At 39.7% G+C, this 27,097-nt stretch overlaps 3 protein-coding genes across 3 annotated transcripts in view; all 3 read right to left on the bottom strand.

Moving 5' to 3' along the window:
- Nucleotides 1–813: 813 nt before the first annotated feature.
- On the bottom strand, nucleotides 814–11,181 carry c1r (complement C1r). The gene is made up of 11 exons (XM_088998602.1): nucleotides 11,086–11,181; nucleotides 9,695–9,756; nucleotides 8,493–8,701; nucleotides 7,328–7,475; nucleotides 7,126–7,244; nucleotides 5,838–5,916; nucleotides 5,626–5,757; nucleotides 4,171–4,245; nucleotides 3,243–3,406; nucleotides 2,922–3,139; nucleotides 814–1,252 (listed from the first exon to the last, which is right to left on the bottom strand). Exons 1-11 carry the CDS (start codon nucleotides 11,109–11,111, stop codon nucleotides 883–885), a joined length of 1,602 nt encoding a protein of 533 aa, XP_088854728.1. The 5' UTR covers nucleotides 11,112–11,181; the 3' UTR covers nucleotides 814–882.
- A 1,074-nt stretch (nucleotides 11,182–12,255) lies between these two features.
- rbp5 (retinol binding protein 1a, cellular) lies at nucleotides 12,256–17,815 on the bottom strand. Its single transcript, XM_088998360.1, has 4 exons — nucleotides 17,541–17,815; nucleotides 15,449–15,633; nucleotides 14,452–14,553; nucleotides 12,256–13,323 (listed from the first exon to the last, which is right to left on the bottom strand). The coding sequence occupies exons 1-4, from the start codon at nucleotides 17,614–17,616 to the stop codon at nucleotides 13,270–13,272; spliced, it is 417 nt and encodes a 138-aa protein (XP_088854486.1). The 5' UTR covers nucleotides 17,617–17,815; the 3' UTR covers nucleotides 12,256–13,269.
- Nucleotides 17,816–18,964: 1,149 nt separating this feature from the next.
- ptpn6 (protein tyrosine phosphatase non-receptor type 6) overlaps nucleotides 18,965–27,097 on the bottom strand; it is a 12,685-nt gene continuing 4,552 nt past the window's right edge. The window contains exons 5-16 of the mRNA XM_088999057.1: nucleotides 26,454–26,637; nucleotides 25,479–25,595; nucleotides 24,926–25,054; nucleotides 23,806–23,902; nucleotides 22,657–22,736; nucleotides 22,425–22,571; nucleotides 21,359–21,490; nucleotides 21,119–21,273; nucleotides 20,323–20,390; nucleotides 20,070–20,221; nucleotides 19,492–19,556; nucleotides 18,965–19,348 (exon numbers count right to left, since the gene is read on the bottom strand). Of these exons, the coding sequence (XP_088855183.1) occupies nucleotides 19,249–19,348; nucleotides 19,492–19,556; nucleotides 20,070–20,221; nucleotides 20,323–20,390; nucleotides 21,119–21,273; nucleotides 21,359–21,490; nucleotides 22,425–22,571; nucleotides 22,657–22,736; nucleotides 23,806–23,902; nucleotides 24,926–25,054; nucleotides 25,479–25,595; nucleotides 26,454–26,637 (1,426 nt within the window). The 3' untranslated portion in view covers nucleotides 18,965–19,248. The remainder of the gene's footprint in view (nucleotides 19,349–19,491; nucleotides 19,557–20,069; nucleotides 20,222–20,322; nucleotides 20,391–21,118; nucleotides 21,274–21,358; nucleotides 21,491–22,424; nucleotides 22,572–22,656; nucleotides 22,737–23,805; nucleotides 23,903–24,925; nucleotides 25,055–25,478; nucleotides 25,596–26,453; nucleotides 26,638–27,097) is intronic.

Raw genomic sequence — 27,097 nt, 5'->3', positions numbered from 1 at the left:
ACTTTACAGTCACAGGATAAGTTTTTCTGTGGGTGAGCAGCGGCAGCCACATGCGCCAGCGTTCACTCAACCCGGAAGTAACTCAAATAGATAGTAAGCTAGCTATCTGGCTAACAGCTAGCTATATTGCTATATAGCTAATAGATAGAGATAGATAGCCAGCTAGATAGCAAATATATAGCTAGCTAGCCAGATAACCAGCTAGATAGATAGCTGGATAGCTAGATAAATAAAGTTTTTCTGGTGGGTGAGCAGCGGCAGCCACACGCGCCAGCATTCACTCAACCCGGAAGTAAGTAGCCAACCCGGAAGTAGGTAGCCAATGGATAGCTAATAGCTAGCCAGATAGCTATATAGCTAATAGCTAGCTAAAAACCACACTAAAAAGGTATAAAATTTATAAATACAGTACAGTAAACAGTTTGGTATATACAGTAAAGTCTCGTTATATCGATATTCAAGGGAGTCCGAAAAAATATCGATATAACCGGGACTATCGATATATCCGACCCTGCGCGCATGTAATTTTCTCCGTGCGTGCATAGAAATAGTATCGATATAACCGGGACTATCGATATATCCGATATCGATATAACGAGACTTTACCTCCCATCGGCCATTTTGAATGGATTTCGACTTACGACCGTTTGACTTACGACCGTTTGACTTACGACCGTTTGACTTACGACCATTTTGTCGGTGACAGTTTTGAAAGACGCTTATGAATGAAATGTATGATGATGATGATGATGATTATTATTAAATAGTCTTAGTTTGTTCCAAAAAACACAAAGTGACCACGGATACGCAGAGTAACGGTCATATCATTTCCTTTATTCTCAACGTCGCCCGTCAATCGAAAAACGATCACGTCGGATCAATTCAGTTATTCTGTATGGTATCTCGGATCCAGTCGATATAGTCGATAACTTTGGTAAAGTAGCGAATGCCGTTGTTGTCGTCAGAGTAGCGATTGCCCCAGCTAGCAACGCCGACGGCCCAATGCAAACCTTTGGATTGGACGATGAAGGGGGCGCCGCTGAGACTTTCAAATATGTGATGTGAAATTTGAGGATGTTGGCTACAGAACATGCTGTGTGACAGCAGCGGCATGTCTCCGTCCCCGTTGCGGATGACTTTGTCGCGTAACGTGTGGCACGTGATGTCGGTGAGCGTCGTCCAGGGCGTGGCCGACTGATCTCCCCGATTATGCGAATATGGGTGTCGTATGAAGGCCATATTTGGTACGTTTCTGGAACAAAATAAAATGGGAAGAAATCCCATAAATCACTACATGATTAAAGATCATTTATCTTAGTCTGATTTTTTTTTCAATGCCATAAATGTCACATTTGAATAGTGGGTGAGGGTCAGGGCCTTCAAGGCCTTCTCTGCTGGCCTAAAAATATCTGAATCACAGACTGATGTGAATTATATTTTGTCCGTGAATTCTGATGAAATAATTCTAAATTTCAGTTTCCTTTCATTGCTTTTCCCCTGATGTGCTGCTTCCAGATGTCTATTTTCGTATTTTAGCTTTGAACCAATCACATTTCAGCATTTTTTTGTGACCAAGGTCACAACAACCTGTCGCATCAAATAAGTGTCGAAAAAAAATGGTTGCTTTCTTTAACCAAGACGATTTCGAGTTGGCGACATCCAGGCCTTCTTGCAGGCCTTATTTCCTGGCTGACGCTACCCTCTAGTGGACTTGTAGTAAATCACACCACATTTTTTTATATGAGTCGCAGTCGCAGCTGTAGCTGCAGTTAAGGTTGTATAGTCATAAAATTAAGGGTTATTAAGGGTTCAAAACTGAACTACATGACTTGTTGCCGCATTCACTGATGAATTCCCTTTGAATTTAGAATGTAAGGAAAAAAATAGGGATCGAAATTTACATCATTTGATGTTATTTAATTGCCAAATAAATTTACATATCTAAAAATTTACATGTATCTATAACTGGCTGGCTGACTGGCTATCAACCTGGCTATCTATTAGCTATCTATTAGCTAGCTAGCTTATATATATATATATATATATATATATATATATATATATATATTTAACTTATGTGTAATTTATTATATATGTAATATGTATTAATTGCTTATTTATAAATTTATATTTTAATGTATTTCTTGACTAATTGGCATTCTTAAATTCATTTTTCCCCTTTAGTTTTAGTGTGTTTAGTGTAAGATTTAGCTTTCTTTTCATTTAGTTTCGCACATACAGTGATACCTTGGCTTACAAACTTAATTGGTTCCCAGAAAGTGTCTGTAAGGTGAAATGTGTGTATTTCAAACATTGATTTCCCATAGGAAACAATTAAAATGAGAATAATCAGTTCCCAGGTCCCCATAAAACATAATTTTCAACTAAATAATCCTTAAAACTACACACAATATACCTTATTTTATGTATAATAAATGTGTGATGGTATTGGAATTAAAGAAATAAACTGTACTGTATAATAAAGTCGTTTTATTTACCTTTGTGATGGTCGTTGATGGCTTGATGGAATGGCTAGCTTTTTGCATAAAGCGTCTCAAGGAACTCTGGGTTGTATATCTTGGAAGTTGTGATATTGCAACAGCAACAGATGCAGGCAGATACACGAGAAACTTCATGAATAGCTGGTTCCTTTGCTTGTCTTTTCATTTCAAATTGAACTGACGGCTTGTGTGGGTTATTTGTGGAGCCTGTTTGATGGGATATTTTAACCTTGCAGTCTGCACTCTGCCTTTGAACTATCAATAAAGTTGAAACTAGTCCATATTTCACTTTTGAGAGTTTCTCCACAGATCATTTCAATCGAAAGGTGTTTTCAAACTTTTGACTGCTACCGTCAATCTGGATAAATCGATCCGACGCACCAGTGGTAAAAAAAAAAAAAAATCCAAATAAATATTTACCCCAATGTCCCGGCGACGTGCAGGGTGTGAACGTTGGGCAAGCAGATGGGTTTGACGGTTTGATTGAAAGTGAGCGGTTCTTTCAGTTTGATCAAAGCGATGTCGTGGTTCAAGGAGAAGTCCTTGTAGTGGAAATTCGGGTGGACGTGAACCGAAGCCGCCGACACCGAAATGAAACTGTGTTCCGAAACATCCACCACTCCCACGACGATCCGCACCTTGTCAACATGGAGGGTGAGAGAGAAACGTCACTCCGAATCCCAACCTCGGTTCAAAGTTATCTCAAATCATCAACCCCCACATGGCCTTCCCCCATTTTACCTCATCTACATCTTCTTTTAGGTAAGAGGCGAAGTGCGCCGCAGTCATGAGCCAGCGGTCGCCAATGACTACGGCAGACCCTTTCAAGTTTTCAAACAACAGGAAGGCTTGCCACGGGACGCCGCCGTGGGGAATCACGCTGTCTTCGTCCAGCTTCCCGCAGTCTACAATGAAAACAATAAAAACAACATGAGTTTGAGAAGGGGGATGTGTGTGCGGGTAAAAAAAAAAAAAGACATCCCAGCATATTTTTCTTTGACATTTTAGAAATTGAATGGCAATCTTGTACTTCCAAGATGGCGCCTGTGGAGGCAGCCTTCTTGGACTTCCAAGATGGCGCCCGAGGAGGCAGCCGTCGGATGGATAAATGGCTTGAGAATAATAATAATAATAATAATAATAATAATAATAATAAGAAGAAGAAGAAGAAGAAGAAGAAGAAGAAGAAGAAGAAGAAGAAGAAGAATCATAACAATCAAAATCATAACAATCATAATAATAACAATAATAAGAATAGTAATAGTAATAATAGTAACAGTAATAATAGTAATAATAATAATAATAATAATCGTAATAATAATAGTAATAGCAATAATAATAATAGCAATAATAGTAATGGTAATAATAGTAATAGTAATAATAATAATAGTAATAATAACAACATCAACAACAATAATAATAGTAATAATAATAATAGTAATAAGAAGAATAAGAGGAAGAATAAGAATAAGAAGAACAAGAAGAAGAAGAAGAAGAATACATTTAATTTCGAAGCTCCTTTCAGAACACCCAAGGACACTTTACAATTAAATGAACAATACACAGAACAATAAACCCATAAATAAATGATAAATAATAAAATATAAAAGGAGCCCGCCATATTTGGTCCCTCGGCCCTTGACTTTGATATTTGTGCTGTACACAGTACCTGGTGTGCAGAAAGGGGATTGAACGTTTCCCACGTTGGAGCTCCATTCTCCGTCTGCTTCACAAGTGTACGTCACTGGGAGAGGGGGGTGTGGGGGGAGCGATTGGAGTCACAGAGAACAAGCGAGATGGTCAGAAATATTTCTAGATGCGAGGAAAGTCACGAGATTATGGTTGGTCGAATGATATCCGGACGCGCGGAGCCAACGTGGTGGAGTAGTAAACATTTTTAAGTGGCCAAATCGTTTGAACAGCAAAAAGAATTCTGCCGATAAACAGCACTTGTCAGCTAAATGCTACAAACATAGCATTTACCCCATCGTCCAACTGGTAATGACGTCACATACCTCAAGGCATTATGGGAGATTTTCATCAAAATAACATGTTTTACATATTAACTTTTTGTTTGTTTAGTGTAGGCCAAAGACTTTATTTGGGATGGCCGAATGATGCTAGGCGATCCAGACGAATGATGTAAATTAAAAAAAAAGTTGACTGGCCAAGTCGTTTGAACGTCAAAAATAATTCTGCCGCTAAATCGCACTCGTTGTCTAAATGCTACAAACATAGTCGTCCCACTGGCGATTACGTCACATACCTCAAAGCATTATGGGAAATCTTCATCAAAATATTTTTTTTTACATCTTAACTTTTTTTATTTTGTTTTAGTGTAGGCAAAATACTTTTCTTTAAATATTTCGTATTTTTGTAACTGCGCAATTAAGTTTATAGTGAAAAATCCTTTAGCCTACTAGGATGTTAAGTATAGTTTGTAACTATACTCAACTAAGTTACGCTTTGGCGGCTTCAGGCTTCCGTCGTGACGATCTATACTCGCGTATATTATAACTACGCAAATAAACACAACAAATCTGTCTGTATTTTTTCATTTATATTTGTGATTTATTATACATGTGTGTTTTATATATATATATATATATATATATATATATATATATATATATATATATATATATATATATATATATATATATATATATATATATATATATATATATATATATATATATATATATATAATGTATATTATGTATTATTATTATTATTATATAGCTATCTAGCTGCTAGCTATCTATTATCTAGCTTTCTATCTATTTGAGTTACATGTGGGTTGAGTGAACGCTGGTGTCTGTGGCTGCCGCTGCTCACCCACAGAAAAACGTCTCCTGTGACTGTAAAGCGACCTTGAGAGTTTTGAAAGGCGCTTATAAATGAAATGTATTATTATTGTTATATTTATTTGTAGTTTATTGATCAATTTATATATTTGTTGTGGTTCTTAAATTCCGTTTTTTTCCCTTTAGTTTTAGTGCAAGCTTTAGCTGTCTTTTAATTTGGTGTCACACATACTATTTTTTTTTTGAACAACGCTTGTATTTATGTCTCATGATTCAGCCAATATTTTGTTATTATCCATCAAGCCAAAACCTCACACCGTTGTCGTAATCATGGAGAGAGTAGGCAGTATCACAGCCCAACTGAATGACCGACAGGTATTCATTGGGAGTACCAGACAAGTACTTCATCCATCCGTTTTTCAATGGTTTGGGTTCATGACAACGGTATGCTGCAAGGGAGATGACAGAAAATATAGATAAGCTATCAATACTGAGGTCTGACAGCAGTTTTATCTTGTCTTTGACATACATTTGCAGTCCTGTATGGAGTCACGCCACTGTCCATTCTCATGGCACGTCGTCGAGAAACTGTCCAACAGTTGACCACCCTGAGAAAAAAATATTTCTGATTGTGAATTGGAGCAAGAAGAAGAACAAGAAGAACAAGGAGAACAAGAAGAACAAGGAGAACAAGAAGAACAAGGAGAACAAGAAGAAGAACAAGAACAAGAAGAATAATAATAAGAAGAAGAACAAGAAGAAGAACAAGAAGAATAAGAAGAACAACAAGAAGAACAAGAAGAAGAAGAACAAGAAGGACAAGAAGAACAACACCAAGAAGAACAAGGAGAACAAGGAGAACAAGAAGAAGAACAAGAACAAGAAGAATAATAATAAGAAGAAGAACAAGAAGAAGAACAAGAAGAATAAGAAGAACAAGAAGAAGAACAAGAAGAAGAACAACAAGAAGGACAAGAAGAACAACAACAAGAAGAACAAGGAGAACAAGAAGAACAAGGAGAACAAGAAGAACAAGAAGAACAAGAAGAAGAACAAGAAGAAGAACAAGAAGAAGAACAAGAAGAACAAGAAGAAGAAGAACAAGAAAAATAACAAGAACAAGAAGAACAAGGAGAACAAGAAGAAGAACAAGGAAGAACAAGAAGAACAAGTAGAAGAACAAGAAGAACAAGAACCATAAGAACAAGAACCATAAGAAGAAGAACAAGAAGAAGAAGAAGAAGAACAAGAACAAGAACAAGAACAACAAGAAGAAGAAGAAGAACAATAACAAGAACAAGAAGACCAAGAAGAACAAGAACAAGAAGAAGTCTATGTATGAATTTTGATGCACTTGGAACAGATTAGGGCATTTACATGGAGACTGCGTCTCAACTTACAACATTTTCTAACATTAGCTAAGATATTTTTTCCCCCGGAATCAATTCATTTTGGAAGCAGATGTATTAGCACTGTATTGGAAATAAACCTGTATGCGTCTGGAGTTATATGAGCTTGAAATAAGGGCAACTGTCCAAAATACAATATATCCACATTGGTTTATATAGCGCTTTAATAACAGCTGAAGCTGGAATAAAGTGCAAACATGGAAAAAAGAGAAATGCTGCCGCCTTGTGGAAGTAAAAAAAAACATTGCCAGAGGCCATGGCCAGTGCTTTAGCGGCACCCAAGCATGAAGAAAATCAACCCGAACAAATTCGGGAATACGTCATATTTTCAATTCCCGAATAAATTTGTGAATGGCAGTGAATGAGTTAAGTGCCCAGAATACAGAATTAGCAAGCGTTTAAGCATACCATCATCATTTTATGTCCTTGATGACATCGCACGAAAATGCGATCCCCATAGAAGTATTTCGCCACTCTGGAGGGGCCTCTTGCGTTAGTAACCTTGCCTGGATTCGGACATTGGACTCCTGGAGACCCCCACCAACCCAAATCCAAAAGGTTACGATGGGTCGAGACCCCCTCGCGTGGGGTCGCGAACGAAACCACTTACTGCGCGTGCTAAAGTGCAGACTCCAGCCTCGACTCAGGCCTTTGCCGTCCATGCGATAGTCCAGAGTCACCCTGCTGGAGTTGGTGTCTATCACCCCGGGGCTCTTGTCACCGCACAGCTTCATGGGGTCACGGCCTGGCATGATCACCTAACCCCAAAAAAACGAGGGTGAGGAGGTAAGAAGAAATTCAAAGAGGGTCAACCGACTGGCGAGTACGCTTTAGTGATGGGAGTTCCGGCTCTTTTCAGAGAGCCGGTTCTTTTGGCTCGGCTCACTAAAAAGATCTGGCTCTTATGGCTCCCAAATGGCTCGTGAATTTGTTTGTTTGTTTTTCTTGCTTAAAGGACAACCAACATCATTTTTTGGTTTCCTAACTGACCTCAGAAAACGTTTTATAGCATCTGAAATACCCAAAACACGCAGTATGATATTTTTTTGTCAAATGCAAAACACCAATAAATCCCGCCCCCTTGTTCGTGATGTCACGCCAATAAGTCTTGCCTTGCTGCAGAATCAAAACAATGGCTTCAGATTCGGAGAATATGCTTTCTTGTTACTGGTCCAGTTATGAATATGATTCAAATAGTTCTGAAGAGGAAAGCATACATGTTTGCAATTGATTAAATAATTTATTCCGTGTCATTTTGAAGTATCTGGGGGAGCCCGGTTCCACAGGCTGATTAATTCCTCACATGGAGCTTTGTCGCCCTCTTCTGCCTCTTTTTTTGTGCTACACGAAGTTTTCGGCCCAGCCAAGTACAGCAAAATCCATTGACGTGATGGAAGGACAGCTACAATGTGTCCTTTTTCCGGTCAGGGGCGTTCCTTCAGTGACGTCACGTACGGACTCGTCACCAACTCAAAAACAAGACTTCTGGAATATTCAGCGAGAGTCTTAAAAGGTAAAATATAGATATATGCGGTGGAATCTATGTAAAATACACTCAATAGAAGTCATTTGAAACCATTTTACAAATTATGGACACAACTTGTCCGCAGACGTCGGTTGTCCTTTAACCGAAGACTGGGGGCGGGGAATAGAGGACAAAAAAAGTCGGCTCCCATTTCCGGCTCCTTGTTAGGAACCGGTTCACTTCGTACACTTCAGAAATCCGGCACTAAGAACCGGCTCGTTCGCGAATGACACATCAGTAGTACTCTTACCTGAAGCCAATGATAAGGGCAGATGGCGTCGTGCTGCGGTACGGCGCTCTCGATGTGGAAGTCGTCGGAGAAGTTAAGAGAGATGTAGTAGCCGGGTTTGGCGGCGATGTGGTAGCGGCAGGACACGGCGTGGGTTGGGGGTTGGTGGGGGTATCCGGGGCTGAATAGGTAACCCTCTGACTGGTGAAATATATCCTTGTCGCAAAATCCTGAGAAAGCATAAATGAGTTGGGAGCAGTTAATGTCTTCGATTGCCCCCCTCCTAAAACCCTCACCGGGGTCTGAAAAACTGCTTTTGGTGCTCAAATGGGCAATCGTGAACCGTGTAGGACAATAATAACATACATTTAATTTATAAGCACCTTTCAAAACTCTCAAGGTCACTTTACAGTCACAGGATAAGTTCTTTCTGGGGGTGAGCAGCGGCAGCCACACGCGCCAGCGTTCACTCAACCCAGAAGTAACTCAAATAGATAGAAAGCTAGCTAGCTAGTCAATCGATAGCCAACAGATCCCTAGTTACATAGCCAGCTAGCTAGATAGTGAATAGATAGCTAGCTAAATAGCTAGCTAGCCAGCCACATAGCCAGCTAGCCAGCCAGAGGTAATAGATAGCAAATGATGATAATAATAATAATAATACATTTCATTTCTCAGCGCCTTTCAAACTGTCAAGGTCACTTTACAGTCACAGGATAAGTTCTTTCTGGGGGTGAGCAGCGGCAGCCACACGCGCCAGCATTTACTCAACCCGGAAGTGACTCAAATAGATAGATAGCTAGCTAGCTAGCTAGCTAGCTAGCTATCCAATCGATAGCCAACTGATACCTAGCTAGATAGCCATCCAGCTAGATAGAGAATATATAGCTAGCTAGATAGCTAGCCAGCCAGACAGATAGCCAGGTAGCCAGATAATAATAATAATAATAATAATAATAATAATAATACATTTAATTTATAAGCGCCTTTCAAAACTCTCAATGCCACTTTACAGCAATTCGAAAGCATCCTTTTGTTTTCCAAGAGAGAATATTCCGGAATACAATACAATACAATACAATACAATACAATACAATACAATACAATACAGTCCATATTGATTTATATCGAGCTTTAACAACAGCTGAAGCTGGAAAAAAGCGCTTAACATGGACAAGTATCATATACAGTAAAAATAAATCAGTCACAAAGATAGTAGAAACCTTTTGATTTGGTATCCTGGTCGAACTGTCTCCAGGGCTCAAAGACCACCAAACACAGAAACCTAAAAGAAAAGTGTGAGAGAGAGCCAAAGTGGAATCGGTTTGTCGCAGTTAAGCAAATAAGATAAACGCAAAAGCTTTCAAAATAAATAAGTTCATCCTGTCTACTTGATATCTAATATTAAGCGAAAACAAATGAAAAGAAAGCTAAAGCTAACATACTAAAACTAAGGGGAAAAAACAGAAATTAAGCACTCCAAAAATAAATAAAAACCAGAAAGAAATAAACAAATGAATAAATAGATACATAAAAAATAAATAAAAGTACATAAATAAATAGACAAATAAACAAACAGATACTGAATATATTTAAGGACACCCAAAGTAAATAGAAACAAACAAATAATCAAGCAATTACATTTATAAATAGATATATAAACAATAGATAAACAAATAAGTAGCTAAATAGCTAGCTAGCTAGATAGATAGCTCACTGCCATCTTTGCCCACTTTGTTATTTATAGGGGCGGAAAATAGGTCGCCAGCTATCTAACTTCCCCCTAGCCGGCTAGCTGAGGGGAAGCTAGGTATCTAGAGAGATAGCTATCGAGTGAGCTATGTAGCAAGCTAGATAGCAAGCTAGATAGTGTGCTAGATAGGTAGACTGATAGCTCGCTGCCATCTTTGCCCCCTTTCTGTCATTTTGAGGGGCGGAGAATAGGAATATATGGTGATAGCTAGATAGATAGGTGGCTAGGTAGCTAGCTATATAGCTATAAAGAAGCTACATAGCTATATATAGCTAGCCAGCTATATAGCTTCCCCCTCGCTAGCTAGCTAGCTAGCAAGGGGGAAGCGAGCTAGCTCGAGAGATAGCTAGTGAAAGTTAGATAACAAGCTAGATAGCGAGCTAGCTAGATCGTGAGCTAGATAGCAAGCTAGATAACAAGCTAGATAGATCGATAGCTGCCATCTTTGTCCCTTTTTGTCATTTTGAGGGGCGGAGAATATGAATATATGGAGATAGCTAGATAGATAGCTGGCATGCTGGCTAGCTAGCTGGGTAGCCAGCCAGCTATCTAGCTAGAGAGATAGCGAGCTAGAGACTGAGCTAGATAGCTCGATAGGTTGAGTTACCCTCAAGAGTTTTGTGAGTGTCCCGGAGCCTATCCTAGCCGTCATCAGCTATGAGGCGAGGGACACCCTGAACCGATCGCCAGCCAATCGCAGGAGAGACCAACAACTATTTACACTGGCACCTCTGGACAATTTAAACGATTTATTTCACCTCCCGTGCACGTTTTTGGGTATGTTTTATGAAACCGGCGCACCCGCAGAAAACCCAGAAGAAGAATGCAAAGTTGACGCAGGGAAGCCTGATGAAAACTCACCCCAGGAAACAAGCGCCCCACTCCATTGTGACATTTGCTGTGGCGTCCGAGTCCGCCGCTCAGCATTTATGGCACGACGTGAAGCGACCGTGTCAAAGTCTGCCCCAAATGTTTGGCAAAGCTCCGCATGATTGCCAGGAACTTTGCCGCTTGCGCAATCCGTGCCCCCGAATGACCCTTCTCATTTCGATAGTGAAAGGAAAACATGACAAGGGTGCCGGTAAAGCGCCGGCCATGGCCTCTGGGAATTTTTTTTTTCCTTTCTGACAAGGGGGCAGCATTTCCATTTTTTTACATGTTAGCGCTTTGTTCCAGCTTCATCTGTTGTTGAAGCGCTATATGAATGTATTGCATTGTGTTTTGAACAGCCACCGCCATTTTTAGCTCAGATAACTCCAGACATATATAACTTAGGAATTAACTCTTTTTTTCTGATGAAACAAGAGTCTCTAAGGTTTTTTTTTCCGCTGCACTGAATGTTGTTAAAAGCGCTATATGAACCAATATGTATGTATTGCATTGTGTTTTGAACAGCCACCCCCATTTCAAGCTCAGATAACTCCAGACCTATATAACTTAGGAATTAACTCTTTTTTTCCCTGATGAAACAAGAGTGTCTAAGGTTTTTTTTCCCGCTGCACTGAATGTTGTTAAAAGCGCTATATGAACCAATATGTATGTATTGCATTGTGTTTTGAACAGCCACCCCCATTTCAAGCTCAGATAACTCCAGACCTATATAACATAGGAATTAACTCTTTTTTTCCCTGATGAAACAAGAGTGTCTAAGGTTTTTTTTCCCGCTGCACTGAATGTTGTTAAAAGCGCTATATGAACCAATATGTATGCATTGCATTGTGTTTTGAACAGCCACCCCCATTTCAAGTTCAGATAACTCCAGACATATATAACTTAGGAATTAACTCTTTTTTTTTCTGATGAAACATGAGTGTCTAAGGTTTTTTTTCCGCTGCACTGAATGTTGTTAAAAGCGCTATATGAACCAATATGTATGTATTGCATTGTGTTTTGAACGAAACCAATTAAACAAAACAAACAAGACGAGATAAAAACTGAGTATGACGAAACATCCCAAACGACGGCGACGACCTTGGTCTGTGGTGAATTATTAACGCGACTTTTGACCCCGCAACTTGATTTTTTTTTTAACAAGATTTTTTTTCCTTTGACTTTGTTTGATGATTTATTTCAAAACAATTGTGGTTAAAAACGTCCAAATATTAAATTGCCTTTGCTGTCTCACACAGTTTGTACCATCATACACAAAAGAATTCAGTTACATCACACACACACACACACACACACACACACACACACACACACACACACACACACACACGCACACACGCACACGCACACGCAATCTTAAAACATGTTTGATTTGCGTTTGAAAGTTAGCACAACAGCACCGAGACGGTGCGCATGCTAGCTTTAGCGCATGTTAGCTTCTCAAAATTAGAACGTAACATCAAATTAAAACCAGCACAGTTCTCGTGTTTATGTCGCTAAATAATAATACATTTAATTTATAAGCGCCTTTCAAAACTCTCAAGGTCACTTTACAGTCACAGGATAAGTTTTTCTGTGGGTGAGCAGCGGCAGCCACACGCGCCAGCGTTCACCCAACCCGATAGTAACTCAAATAGATGGAAAGTTAGCTAGCTAATAGATAGCTAATAGATAGCCAATAGATAGCTAGATAGCTATAAAGTTATATAACTAACAGGAAGTAGCTCAAATTGATAGAAAACTAGCTAGCTAATAGATAGCTAAGAGCTAGCTAGCTAAACAGCTAGCTATCTAGATAGCTTCTTCTTTTGCTGAATATAATAGATATGTTTGTTTACTTATTTATCTAGGACTTGACAGATAACTGGCGCGACGACTGTATGGTTCCGGCAATTTGGGGTTGGCGCTAGCTAGCCTCCCAAGCGCTAACTGCCGCGTCGCTCAGCGTGTACCAGCGGCGTGCTGCGTTCAAAGCTGTTTGGGGAGTGTTGATTGGATCTTGTCAGGCGTTCAAAGTGTTTTGGGATCATCGTTTGTTGTCGTTTTCAGTTTCTAAACTATTAATCTAATCCACGATCATCACTTTTCGAGGCGTATCGGGCAGGGTCCCCCCTTCCCCCTCCGTCACGTGGGTGTCCGCCATTTTGAGAGACTTCAATCGGCCTTTTTGAACACTTGCGTGGCGACGACGCCTTCCACTCTCATCTCCTGCGGAGAAGGAAAGAGGCCATGAGGGGAAGACTGCAAAATGGAGGCTAGCCCCGCCCCCCCCACCCCCATTGTCATCATAATTTGACCCCGCTAATCTTTTTTTTAATAATAATAATACATTTCATTTATAAGCGCCATTCAAAACTCTCAAGGTCACTTTACAGTCACAGGATAAGTTTTTCTGTGGGTGAGCAGCGGCAGCCACACGCGCTAGTGTTCACTCAACCCGGAAGTAACTAAAATAACATTGAAAGCTACCTAGCCAGCTAATAGATAGCTACTACTACTAATAATAATCATGTATTGTATTCATCTATTTGCTATCAATTAGCCGTCTAACTAGCAAGCTATTAGTCATCTATTAGCTAGCTAGCTAACTTGATCTATTTGAGTTATTCCCGGTTGAATGGGGTCACAGTTGCTGGCTACCTAGCTAGCTATCTATTAGCTATATATTAGCTGTCTAACTAGCTAGCAAGCATTGTATAATAATGCATTGTATTTATCTATTTGCTATCAATTAGCCGTCTAACTAGCTAGCTATTAGTCATCTATTAGCTAGCTAGCTAACTTGATCTATTTGAGTTATTACCAGTTGAACGGGGTCACCGTTGCTGGCTACCTAGCTAGCTATCTATTAGCTGTCTAACTAGCTAGCTTGCAAGCTAGCTAGCTTTTAGTTATATATTAGCTAGCTAGATAGCTAACTTGATCTCCTCTTCTTATTTTCCTTTCAGCTTTTCCCTAGCTAACTTGATCTATTTGAGTAATTGCCGGTTGAGTGAACACTGGCGCGTGTGGCTGCCGCTGCTCGCCCACAGAAAAACGGATCCTGTGACTATAAAGTGACCTTGAGAGTTTTGAAAGGCGCAGATAAATAAAATATAATATTATTATAATCGCCATTCAAAACTCTCAAGGACATAGCTAATAGATAGCTAGATAGCTATATAGCTAATAGCTAGCCTACTGAGCTCCTCTTTTTGAAAGCAAATCCTTCAGTGACTCCTTTTTTGTCAAGCCTCGGCAACCCCTCCCCCACCTTCTCCCCGAAATTCCTCAGATCTTTATGATTTCTGGAACTTTCCATTTGCGAATTGAAGATGCTAAATAAAAAAGTCTCACCAGATGTAACTTGTTGCCATCCAACCAGTGCGTCCATCCTCGGCCTTGCTTCTCGCCGCGCTGTACGCAAACCAGCTTGTCGCCTTCCCAGCTCACGGTGGTCTAACGGGGGTAAGGGGGTAATCGAAGACATGTTGTGAGGACAAGAGCACATGTGTTCTGCATGCTAAGTAGTTAGCATCTTTCAAACCCTCTTTCATCCCAATTCCGAGATCGCTTATTTTATTAAATTGTTTCTGCGCAACATTTGGAAAGCTTGACAGAACTTAAATTTCATACCGAGGCCTTCAGTAGTGCTATGCCTGAATCAATCCACTAGAGGGTGCCGTTGGCCGGGAAATGACTTGAAGAAACGTAAGAAATACTGTAATTAAACTGTTCGAATTTTTACTATGAACGTCATGACAACCTCATAAAATGTCAATATTATTTGCTATTTTTGCTAGCTTCGAAGCTTAATGATGTCCATCTATTGGTGAAAGGTCCGTCTTGAAAATAGCTTTAACAGTAAATCTGCAACTAAATCAATTTCTTCTCCTCTTTCAGTTGTTGTGGTTTGACAAAACCGCAATTAAATCGACACAAAAATATATATTTGCTGAAAACTGAAATAACAGCAGGAGTGAGGTTTCTGAATGTGTACATTCAAAGTCCTCACCACTGTAGTGAATTTGGTGAAAATATTTTTTGACTTTTTGTGGTATGAACTTTTTCCTCTCATTAACCACGCACACACACACACACACACACACACACACACACGCACACACACGCACACACACACACACACACACACACACACACACACACACACACACACACACACACACACACACACACACACACACAGGCCATTGTGAGCTGAACCACAGGAGGCAGCTGCAACACCAAAATCCCGCAGGAGGTCCGGCCGACTTTGCTCAAACATTGAAATATAAAACCTTTTTTTAGGGAGGGGCTGATTACATTCCCTTCCCGGCGCCGTTGGAGGACCAACCTGACACGTGCGACCGTCCACGGGGCCCAAGTCCTCCGTAAACTCCTGTCCGATGACAAAGTCCATGTTGAAGTTTTTGAAGGTGGTGAGAGTCCGGATCGTCATGGCCCCCGTGGACGGATTGTGGCTGATTTCCTTGGTGGGCTTGAGTAGACACACGATTTTCCTCAGAGCAAAGTTGATGTCTGAGGAAAGGGAGAATTGCAGGTTAGTAATATTAGTATTAGTATTATATTATATTATATTATATTATATTACAGTAAAGTCTCGTTATATCGATATCGGATATATCGATAGTCCCGGTTATATCGATACTATTTCTATGCACGCACGGAGAAAATTACATGCAAACAGGGTCGGATATATCGATAGTCCCGGTTATATCGATATTTTTTCAGACTCCCTTGAATATCGATATAACGAGACTTTACTGTATATTATATTATATTGTATTATATTAGTACTATTAACCTAGTACCTAACCTACCTAATAATACATTTCATTTATAGTTTCACGTGATTTCTGAGTGAGCACAGGCTAAAAAGGGTCTTAAAATCCAATTTTTATGAGTTTCATCATTTTTGAAATTGGGTCCCCACAGGGCGAATCATTCGCACACTTTGTCCCCATTGTATGGCCAAAACGTGTAAGAGTGTGTGTGTGTATGTGTGTGTGTGTGTGTGTGTGTGTGTGTGTGTGTGTGTGTGTGTGTGTGTGTGTGTGTGTGTGTGTGTGCAGGCTCAGGGTCACACAGAGGACAGGGTGATGAGCTCAGGCCTTGAATGCCCAGCTGCAAATGGAGATTGCGACATGATTGAAGTGGGGGGGGGGGGGGCGTTTCATTTTTGTTAATAGCGCAGAGGCGCCATTACAAATGAGGACCGTGTTAAATTTGGGGGGTGGGGTTGGTAGGACCCCTTTCAAGAGCTTTTAACTCATTCACCGCCAGACGATGTGCAAATGTGTGTCCACTTCAGTGCCAGGGTTTTTGTCATTGTCACTTGAATTCACAGAATATTGACTTTTAGGACGACATAAACATTTAATGCAGTGTTAGAAACCTTAGATGATCTTTTTTCATCCGAAAAAAAAAAAAGTTAATTCCTAAATTATATGGGTTTGGAGTTATCTGAGCTTGAAATGGGGGCAGCTGTCTAAAAAAAAAAAACAATGCAATTGGTTGTTAGAGCGCTTTAACAACAGCTGAAGCTGGAACAAACATGCTCCCTTGTGGAAAAGTAAAAAAAAAAACATTGACAGAGGCCATGGTCAGCGCTTTATCGGCACCCAAGCATAAAAAATAAAACCCACATACATTCGGGAATCGCATATTTTCAATTCCTGAATAAATTTGTGAATGGCAGTGAATGAGTTAATGTCACCGGAAATTAAATTTTGGAAGTTCATCAGGAAATTAATTTTTGTTGAAATAAAATAGCATTGATTGCAAAAAAAAAAAGTTAATATGAGAGGAAACTGGAGTACCCGGAGAAAAGCAACACAGGCATAGGGTAAACATGCAAACTCCACACAAGAGCCTAGAATCGAACCCGTGACCTCTGTACTTTGAGGCGAATGTGCTAATAGTTTAGCATTAGCTTATGCTACACCAACTACCTTGAAAAGTGATTCGTGGACTCCAATTTAGCAACAAAAAACAAAAAATCTTGGGTGGGGTGTAGATTTTTGCATGTTGTGCTTTGTCAGAGTTGCACAGATGATGTTTTTAGCAGTCCATGTATTTGAGTTTTATCGTGTCATTTTTTTAAATGGCTTTTAGTTAGCTTGGTCTTGTTTTAGTTCCAGGCAAATCTTAATCTCACAACGGTTTGGTCTTTAGCACTAAATGAGCGCTAAGATCGTTTTACATCATTTCTATGCATGAATATTAAGATTTTTTATTTTTGGGGGGGGGAGGTTGCAAAGCAGGCCATTGAAATCATGAGGGGGCCCAAATGTGGCCCGCGAGCCACAGGTTTCCCCACCCCACATCTTTAACTGCAGCAAAGCAATACGTGCGGTGTAAAACAATGACCGGGATGAGCATACAAGACAATAAATGAATAAATAAATACATAAGTAAAATCTCACCTAAGGCTGCGAGGTAGGCGTCCATGTTGTCTTGTTCCACCATGTGGAAAACGCCAGAGTAGTCAGGTTTGGACATCTTGGCTTGGTCTTGAACCCCCAAAAACGGAGTGAAATACTGAGAGTTGTTTTAGGCAACAAAGTAGGCAGCAGTAAGTGAGAAACGAGAGCTGCAAAGCAAGCGCGCTCAGTTGATTCCGGGAAGGAGCAGAAAAAACGAGTGACTCACAAAAGGCTCACAAAGCTTCATGTCAAGAGTTTGGAAGGAGGGAAAGAGGGAGGAGGGTCAATGCAATCTTCCAGATTGCCTTTCACTAAAAAAAAAAAAAAAAAAAAAAAAAAAAAAAGAGGGCGGGGCTTAACAGGTCCACCCCTAATAATGAGCAGGTAGGAGGAGCCTGTTGCCCGAGGGAGGACTGGACTCCTCCCCTAAAAAAAAGGCTCTTGTTTAAAAAAAAAGCCCCGTTCCCAAAAAATATATAAATAAAAAAATATATGTATATTTTTTTAATACGTTTTTACAGATATGTATGTTAAAAATGGTGTAAAAATACTGAAAACATTAAGATTGTATATGCATACACACACACACATATATATATATACATATATATTTTATCTATCTCTCTCTATATATCTATCACTGTCTCTCTATCTCTATATATATATATATATATATATATATATATATATATATCTATCTATATATCTATCACATACATATATATATACATATATATTTTATCTATCTATCTCTCTCTATCTATATATCTATGTCTATCTCTCTCTATATCTCTCTGTCTATCTCTCTCTATATCTATCTATCTATCTCTATCGCTCTCTCTCTATCCATCTATCTATCTATCTATCTCTCTATCTATATATATATATATATATATATATATATATATATATATATATATATATATATATATATATATATCTATCTATATATCTATCTCTATATCTCTCTATCACATATATATATACATATATATTTTATCTATCTATATATCTATCTCTATCTCTCTATCTATATATATATATATCTATATCTCTCTATCTATCTATCTCTATATCTCTCTATCTATCTATATATCTCTCTCTATATATCTATCTATCTCTCTCTCTCTATATCTATATCTATCTATCTCTCTCTATATCTCTATCTATCTATCTATCTATCTATCTATCTATCTATCTATCTATCTATCTATCTATCTATCTATCTATCTATCTATCTATCTATCTATCTATCTATCTATCTATCTATCTATCTATCTATCTATCTATCTATCTATCTATCTATCTATCTATCTATCTATCTCACCAGTTTCAGCATTTATGTAATGGCACCGGCATTAAAATGGGTCATATGAACGACATCAAAAGACTCTCCCATATCATTATTAACGGTTCCTCATGACTTGAGCGTGTTCCCTTTTTTTATTGTACATGTCAAGTTTTTGAGAAGCAGGTCCAAATGTCAATCAAACACAAGAGCCCGTTTCCCAAAGTCGTACAGTCAGAGTACCTTCGGAAATGCAGTCACTCAGGACATCAGTACGTACGTCCATGGAGGGGAGGCGTCGCATTGAAATTTTATACTTGATGGTTGTGTTGTGAAAGTGGGTCCAGATAAATAACACAAGATGGCTTCACAATGTACCCCCCCCCCAAAAAAAAAAGAAAACAAATTAAAAAAAAACAGTTATTCTTTCTTGAGTGAGCCACTTTTCTTGTCTGATTTGGGCTTCTTCTTGTCTTTCTTGGTTTTGCTCAGATTCTCGTACACGTCCGACTCTTTGCTTCTGCCAAGACAACAAAGATGGGAGGAAAAAAAAAAAAACAGTGAGTAGGCCGAAAACCGAGTCACCGAGTTTGGTGCGAGTTTTGAAGCCGCTGTGCGAAAACCCCCCCCCCCCAAATGACCACCATCGCCACTTTCACTCACTTGGCAAGGCTCCTGCTCCCCGGCGGGTGTTTGAGCTGCAGATTTTCGTACTCCGTTTCAAGCTCCTGTAGGAAGAGATCAGACTCGGGGGTTAAAATCGATATTTAGGCCAAAGTTCAACTCTCACAAAGTGCTGATAGTTAGTAAGTATGTAAGTAAGTAAATAAGAAAGTAAGTAAGTAGGCAAGTAGGTAAGTAAGTCAGTAAGTAGGTAAGTAAGTAGTAGGTAGGTAGGTAGGTAGGTAAGAAAGTTAGTAAGTAAGTAAGTAGGTAAGTAGGCAAGTAGTAAGTAAGTAAGTAAGTAAGTAAGTAAGTAAGTAAGTAAGTAAGTAGGTAAGTAAGTTAGTTAGTTAGTAAGTAAGTAAGTACGTAAGTAAGTTAGTTAGTTAGGAGAACAAGCTTGTTCGCCAACAAAACATCCGTTTCGTGTGTCTCCCGAAAAATAGTTTGTATGCCAAGGTAAAATTTTCATACATTTAACGTTCTCAAACGGAAAAGTTCGTAAATCAAGGGCTTTGTAAACTGAGGTATCACTGTATTAGCACTGTATTGGAAATGTTGCAGCCTCGCTACTTTACCGTGGAAGCGTCATCTTTGGCCTTGGTGGTCTGGATGTACTCGGAAACCGATAGGTAGATAAACTTATACTGGGCTTCGGTTTGGACCATGCCGGATCGCTGCTCGCGTACCATTTGGATGTACTTGGAGATGTCGATGTCGCAGTTTAGACCTGCAGGGCGGACAAAAGACCTCAAACGTACACTTACACTCAACTTCCATTTTGATTTTCATGATTTTTTTTTGTTTTGTGTGGGTATTATGCGGTATTACCGATTGTGTCGATAGTCTCAATGATCATGTCAATCACTACAATGGTGCCCGTCCGACCGATTCCAGCGCTGCGGATAAAAAGTAGAATGAGTGCGACGACAGAATGTAATCTGGGAAACGTGCTAATTGGGGTTAGCAAAACGTCAAGGTACGGCTTTGTTGTTATTGGCAGCGCTCGTGGCGAAACAGGGTTGAAGGATTTGGGTGAGCATTCCCAAACACCGGCGGAACAAAACAAGCCTTTGTACTTCTGGCGTCATAACATTCCTCAAGGATAAACTATTGGTCGACCGCTAACTTTGGGCTAATCCTAAAACTCGGATCGTTTTAATCGTATAACGCTGCGTGCAAAAAAAATAACATCGGAATGCATTCAGTTGGATGGGCTCAATATATGTCACGGAGTTCCTCAGGGGTCAATCTTAGATCCAAACACAATTGTTTGCTATCTAGCTATCTATTAGCTGTCTCTAAGCAAGCTAGCTTTCTATCCGAGTTACTTCCGGGTTGAGTGAAGGTCTAGCTAGCTATCTGTTAGCTACCTATTAGCTAGCTAGCTTTCTATCCGAGTTACTTGCGGGTTGAGTGAAGGCCTGGCTAGCTATATGTTAGCTATCTATTAGCTAGCTAGCTTTCTATCTGAGTTACTTAGCTATCTATTAGCTGTCTCTAAGCAAGCTAGCTTTCTATCTGAGTTACCTCCGGGTTGAGTGAAGGCCTAGCTAGCTATCTGTTAGCTATCTATTAGCTAGCTAGCTTTCTATCCGAGTTACTTGCGTGTTGAGTGAACGCATACCTGCAGTGGATGATCATGGGGCCGGCATTCGGGTATTCAGTCTGTTTGGCGTTGACTTGCGTGAGGAAGCTGAGGACGGCGCCGGGCTCCTGCGGGACGCCGTGGTCGGGCCAGCTCAGGTACTGGTAGTGCCAGACGGTCCGGGAGTGTTTGGGCTGCGGATCGTCGGGTGAAGCGTGAAGCAAGTTTCACCGGAGTGAAGCGAGGTTAACGGGATGCGGGTGCGTCGGGGGGGTCAACCTTGTTCACGGGCGCCACCTCCAATACCCGCACTTTGTAATCGGTCGCTTCCCTCTCCGACTTGGAGGTCACCACGTAGCGGCCCGCCTCCTTGGTGCCTTGGTTCTCGGGCCAGTACGGCACACATTTATTCTGCGGGCGCAGACAAGCAGACAGAGGTTCAGGGTGAACTTTCAATCAATCAATCAGTCGATAAATTAGGGTGAACTTTCGATCAATCGATCAATAAATCGTTCAGGGTGAACTTTTGATCGGTCGATCAGGGTGAACTTTTGACTGATCAATCGATCAGGGTGAACATTTGATCGATCAGGGTGAACCTTTGATCAATCAATCGATCGATCGGGGTGAACTTTCGATCGATTGATCAAGGTGAACGTTCAATCGATCAGGATAAACTTTCGATCAAGCAGGGTGAACTTTCAATCGATCGATCAGGGTCAACTTTCGATCGATCGATCAGGGTGAACTTTCAAATGATCAATCGATCGATCAGGGTGAGCTTTCAAACGATCAATTGATCGATCAGGGTGAACTTTTGATCGATCGATCGGGGTGAACTTTCGATCGATGAAGGGTGAACGTTCAATCGATCAGGGTGAACGTTCAATCGATCAGGGTGAACTTTCAATCAATCAACCGATCAATCAGGGTGAACTTTCAATCGATCGATCAGGGTCAACTTTTGATCAATCGATCAGGGTGAGCTTTCAAACGATCAATTGATCGATCAGGGTGAACTTTTGATCGATCGATCGATCGGGGTGAACTTTTGATCGATCGATCGATCAGGGTGAACTTTCGATCGATAAGGGTGAACTTTCAATCAATCAATCGATCAATTAGGGTTAACTTTCAATCGATCGATCAGGGTCAACTTTTGAATGCCACAAAATGGCCCAATCTCACTCTGAGAGAAAAAGCAGTGCTTTGGCGCCATCTTCAGGCATTCTGTGGGAAGGAACTATGTTGAAATAAGGGAGAGGAGCTTCTAAAAGTCAGACGTGTGCTTCAATTTTGGGCATCTTAGTGTCGGATCACCGGTTAGAACCGTAGTGTGACTCACCCGCCCTTTTTCCACCTCCCTCGTCGTCATGACGATGACCCTGGTGTTCTCCTGCCAAACCATTTGCCAGAAATCGTTGACCGTTGTTGCCAGGCAACCCTGAGTGGCGATGTAAACTTTCGGATTCTCAGACTCCCACAAGGTGTTCTACAAAACCGCCAGGTGAAGACAAAGGCAAGCATTTCAGGAATGGGGGGCGACCAGGGGGCTTGTGGGGGTCGGGGTTACGTACTCGCATGTAGTTGGCGTTGATGTAATCGGAACCCAAAATATTGGGGTCGGCATCCTGCAGGGTCACTCGGGTGTCGTTGACTGCCATGAAGAATAATCATAAATAATAATACATTGAATTTATAAGCGCCTTTTAAAACTCTCAAGGACACTTTATTTATCTATTGATTTATCCATGCATTTATTTGTGTATTTACTCATTCATTTAAGTATTTTTTATTTTATTTACTTGCTTCAGTTCAATGGACAGAGAATTTAGCAGCAGTTTTGAACCTCCGATTTATTTATTGATATATCTATTTATTAATCCATCCATCCATCCATTTTCCGTACCGCGTATTCCTCATTAGGGTCTTTATTTATTTATAAAGTTGTTTATTTATTTCAGTATTTATTTGTGTATTTACTCGTTCATTTATGTATTTATTTATTCACTTAATTCGGTTCAATGGACAAAGAATTTAGCAGCAGTTTTGACCCCCTTTCTATTTATTTGTGTTTATTTATTTATCTCTTTAAATATTTCTGTATTTACTCATTCATTTATTTTTTTATTTTTTTAATTTATTTACTTGCTTCAGTTTAATGGACAAAGAATTTCACAGCAGTTTTGAACCTCATGTATTTATTCATCTATTTATTTATACGATTATTTATTTATTTGGATATTTATTTGTGTATTTACTCATTTATTTATTTATTTATTTACTCGCTTCAGTTCAATGAAAAAAAGAGTTTAGCAGCAGTTTTGATTTATTTATTTACTCATTCATTTATGTATTTATTTATTTACTCGCTTCAGTTCAATGGACAAATCATTTAATATCCGTTTTGACCCCTTCTTTTTAATGAAATTGATATTATAATTATAATATAATTTTATTATTATTATTGATTAATCATTGATTTACATGTAATGTACATATAATGTATTTATTTTGTAATGTATTTATTTTTTTCTTATTGTTTCCGTTCAACAGACAGTGTGGGGTTCCTTTTGGTATGTGCGTTGGCCACCAGTCGGGGGCAGTATAACACAGAAATCGTAACACGCAGCAAACAAAAGAAAAAATATCGTGGAGACAAAATAATAATAATATACATTTCATTTATAAGCGCCTTTCAAATAAGATAACAGAACAAGACTTACATGGAAGAATATTCTTGTATCTGTTTTTGGATTTGTTCTCTGGTCTCTGGCCTTCCTCGCGACTCTTTTTCACTTTTGCCTCCAATTTTTGAAGAGCCTGAGAGGACGTTCCGATCACAGCTTTCAGTCACTTTTGCTGACGTCGGCAACAAGATGGCCGACTGCCGCCAACATTTTAACTCATTCACTGCCAGACGTAGTGCAAAAATGTGTCCACTCCAGTGCCAGGGTTTTTATAATAATAATAATAATAATAATAATAATAATAATAATAATAATAATAAGAAGAAGAAGAAGAAGAAGAAGAAGAAGAAGAAGAATCCATTTCAAAGCGCCTTTCAAAACTCTCAAGGTCACTTTACAGTCACAGGATTTCTGTGGGTGAGCAGTGGCAGCCATACGCTCCAGCGTTCAGTCTACCCGGAAGTAACACAAATAAATAGAAAGCTAGCTAATATATAGCTAATAGCTAACCAGATAGATAGCCAGCCCGATAGACAGCTAATAGCGAAGCCGATAGCTAATATATAGCCTGCTAGACAGATAGAAAATAGATAGCTAAGTAGCCAGCTAGGTAGCTAGCCTAGCCAGCTATATAGACAGCTGCATAGCCAGATAATAATAATAAGAACAAGAATTATAACAATAACAATAACAATAATAATAATAATAATAATAATAATAATAATAATAATAATAATAATAATAATCCATTTCATTTTTGTCATTGTCACTCCAATTCCAGGACCCACAGAGTTAATTCCTAAATGATATGAGTCTGGAGTTATTTGAGCTTGAAATAAGGGCAAGTGTCCAAAATACAATACAATATTGGTTTATATAGCGCTTTAACAACACATGAAGCTGGAACAAAGCGCTAACAGGGGGAAAAAAAAAGAAAATTCTGCTCTCTTGTGGAAAGGAAAACAAACCTTGCCAGAGGCCATGTCCAGCGCTTTATCAGCACCCAAACATGAAAAAACAAAACAGAAAAAAAATTGGGGAATGGCGCTCTCTGTCATATTTTCAATTCCCAAATGAATTGGTGAATGGCAGTGAATGAGTTAATATCGTGCGGCCTGGAAAGATCGCAACGGCGCAAATCGGCGATTTAACTTACATCAAACTCCTCCCAGAAACCCGCCTTAATTTTCCCGCCTTCGGCTTCCTCCTGCATGAGCGTCGTCTGATCCAATTCTTTCACTCGGCTGTCAATGTCGGCCGCGTTCACCCTGGTGGAGTAATATGGCTGCCGGATACGCACGGAATAAAAATCAATTTTACTTATCCAGGTAACATCCGACTTGCGACCAGCTCGACTTACGACCACCCGTACTTAGGACTACGACCTCCAGACACTATTTTAAAAATGTTAATTCTACGCCTGGCACCGCAACGCGCTAGCAGGCCGGCAACGCGTACGACAATTTTGGCCAGCCAGCCAGCATCTCACTCTCGCACAGCAATCGACTGCGTGATAGCACCAGAGGGGGAGAGTTTGCGAGTCGTTTAGCCTCCGAGTCTCTATTCAACATTTTGAATGGATTTCGACTTACAACCATTTCAACTTACGACCATTTGGTCAAAACAGAACTCGGTCGTAAGTCGGATGTTACCTGTATATTATATATATATATTATTGTATATATTATAATATAAAAATGGCAGCATACTTGTTTGAGGTGCACCCAGTTGCCCGAAATTTCCTCGATGCCTTTCCGTTTGTAGAAGTCCACTAAGTCGCTGAGCGTGTCAAACATGTCCAAGCCTCCCACAGTGTATCGCTCATTCTTCAAGGGGGGGCAACATAAGGGTAATATTAAAGGAGAACCGACACCATTTTTTTTGTTTCCTAACTGACATCAGAAAAACATTTTATAGCATCTAAAATACCCAAAACGCGCAGTATGATAGTTTTAGTCAAATGCAAAAACACCAATAAAAATGACAAAGTGTCCAAAATCTGCAAAAAAATTGAGCTGCGAATTGGGCATTTTCAGAAAGTCCCGCCCCCAGTTCGTGACCAAGACGTCTTGCATTGCTGGAGACTCAAAACAATGGCTTCAGATTCGGAGAATATGCTTTCTTGTTACACCTCCAGTTATGTATATGATTCAGATATTTCTGAAGAGGAAAGCATACATGTTTGCAATCGATTCAATAATTTATTCCGTGTCATTTTGAGGCATCAGGGATGGAAAATGTCGCACCCAAGGGAGGCAGAAAATGGCGACAAAGCCGTGTAGGGAATTTGTCAGCCCGTTTCCACAGGTTGATAAATTCCTTCCATGGAGCTTGGTTGCCCTTTTCTGGCGGCTTTTTGACGCAACACGAGGTTTTCAGACCAAACAAAATCTATTGACGTGATGGAAGGACTGCTACAATGTGTCCTTTTTTTCGGTCAGGGGCATTCCTTCAGTGACGTCACGTACGGACTCGTCACCAACTCAAAAACAAGACTTCCGGAATATTCAGCGTGAGTCTTAAAACGTAAAATATAGTTATATGCGGTGGAATCTTTGTAAAATCCGCTCAGTAGAAGTCATTTGAAGCCATTTTACAAATTATGGACACAACTTGTCCGGAGATGTCGGTTGTCCTTTAAAGTAAAAAAAAAAACAACAACAACAATGCGTGAAGTCACCCACCTGACACATGATCTTGATGTGAGAAACCCTCCTGGCGCCCGTTTTGCCGCGCTCGTCCGTCAAAACCGACAGGACGAAATCTCCCGGCTTGGAAAGCGACTCTCTGACCAAGAAGGTGCCCGACTCGTCCCGAGCGATCAGCATCTTTTCCGCGTTTGGACCAGACAGGTGGCCGTGATACCACCTTGAATAGAACATGAGAACGCGGTGAGATGAAAGAAGTAAAATAAATCAATAAATACATTTAAAAATAAATAAAAAAATAAAAATAGATGAATAAATATCTATAAAAAAAATCCAATAAATACATAAAAACAAATACATACATAAAATAAATAAATAAATTCATGAATGAATAAATAAAGAAAAATATACAAATACAGTAAAGTCTCGTTATATCGATATCGGATATATCGATAGTCCCGGTTATATCGATATTTTTTCGGACTCCCTTGAATATCGATATAACGAGACTTTACTGTAAATAAATAGACAATGAAATAAATTGAGCAAAGTTTCATGCACCGGATGGAAGTTCTATCATATTTTTGAGCAGAAATGCGGTCCCACAATTCAAATCAGGTTTCATATTTGGTTTCAATATGCACGCGTGGGTGCATGTGAACGTAGACCTCGCTGGGTTT

Source organism: Hippocampus bargibanti, linkage group LG06 (assembly GCF_051943395.1).
Source record: "Hippocampus bargibanti isolate YZ-2025 linkage group LG06, ASM5194339v1, whole genome shotgun sequence".
NCBI lineage: Eukaryota > Metazoa > Chordata > Actinopteri > Syngnathiformes > Syngnathidae > Hippocampus > Hippocampus bargibanti.
The sequence above is the reverse complement of the archived record's forward strand: the minus strand, read 5'-3'. Positions and strand labels throughout refer to the sequence as shown.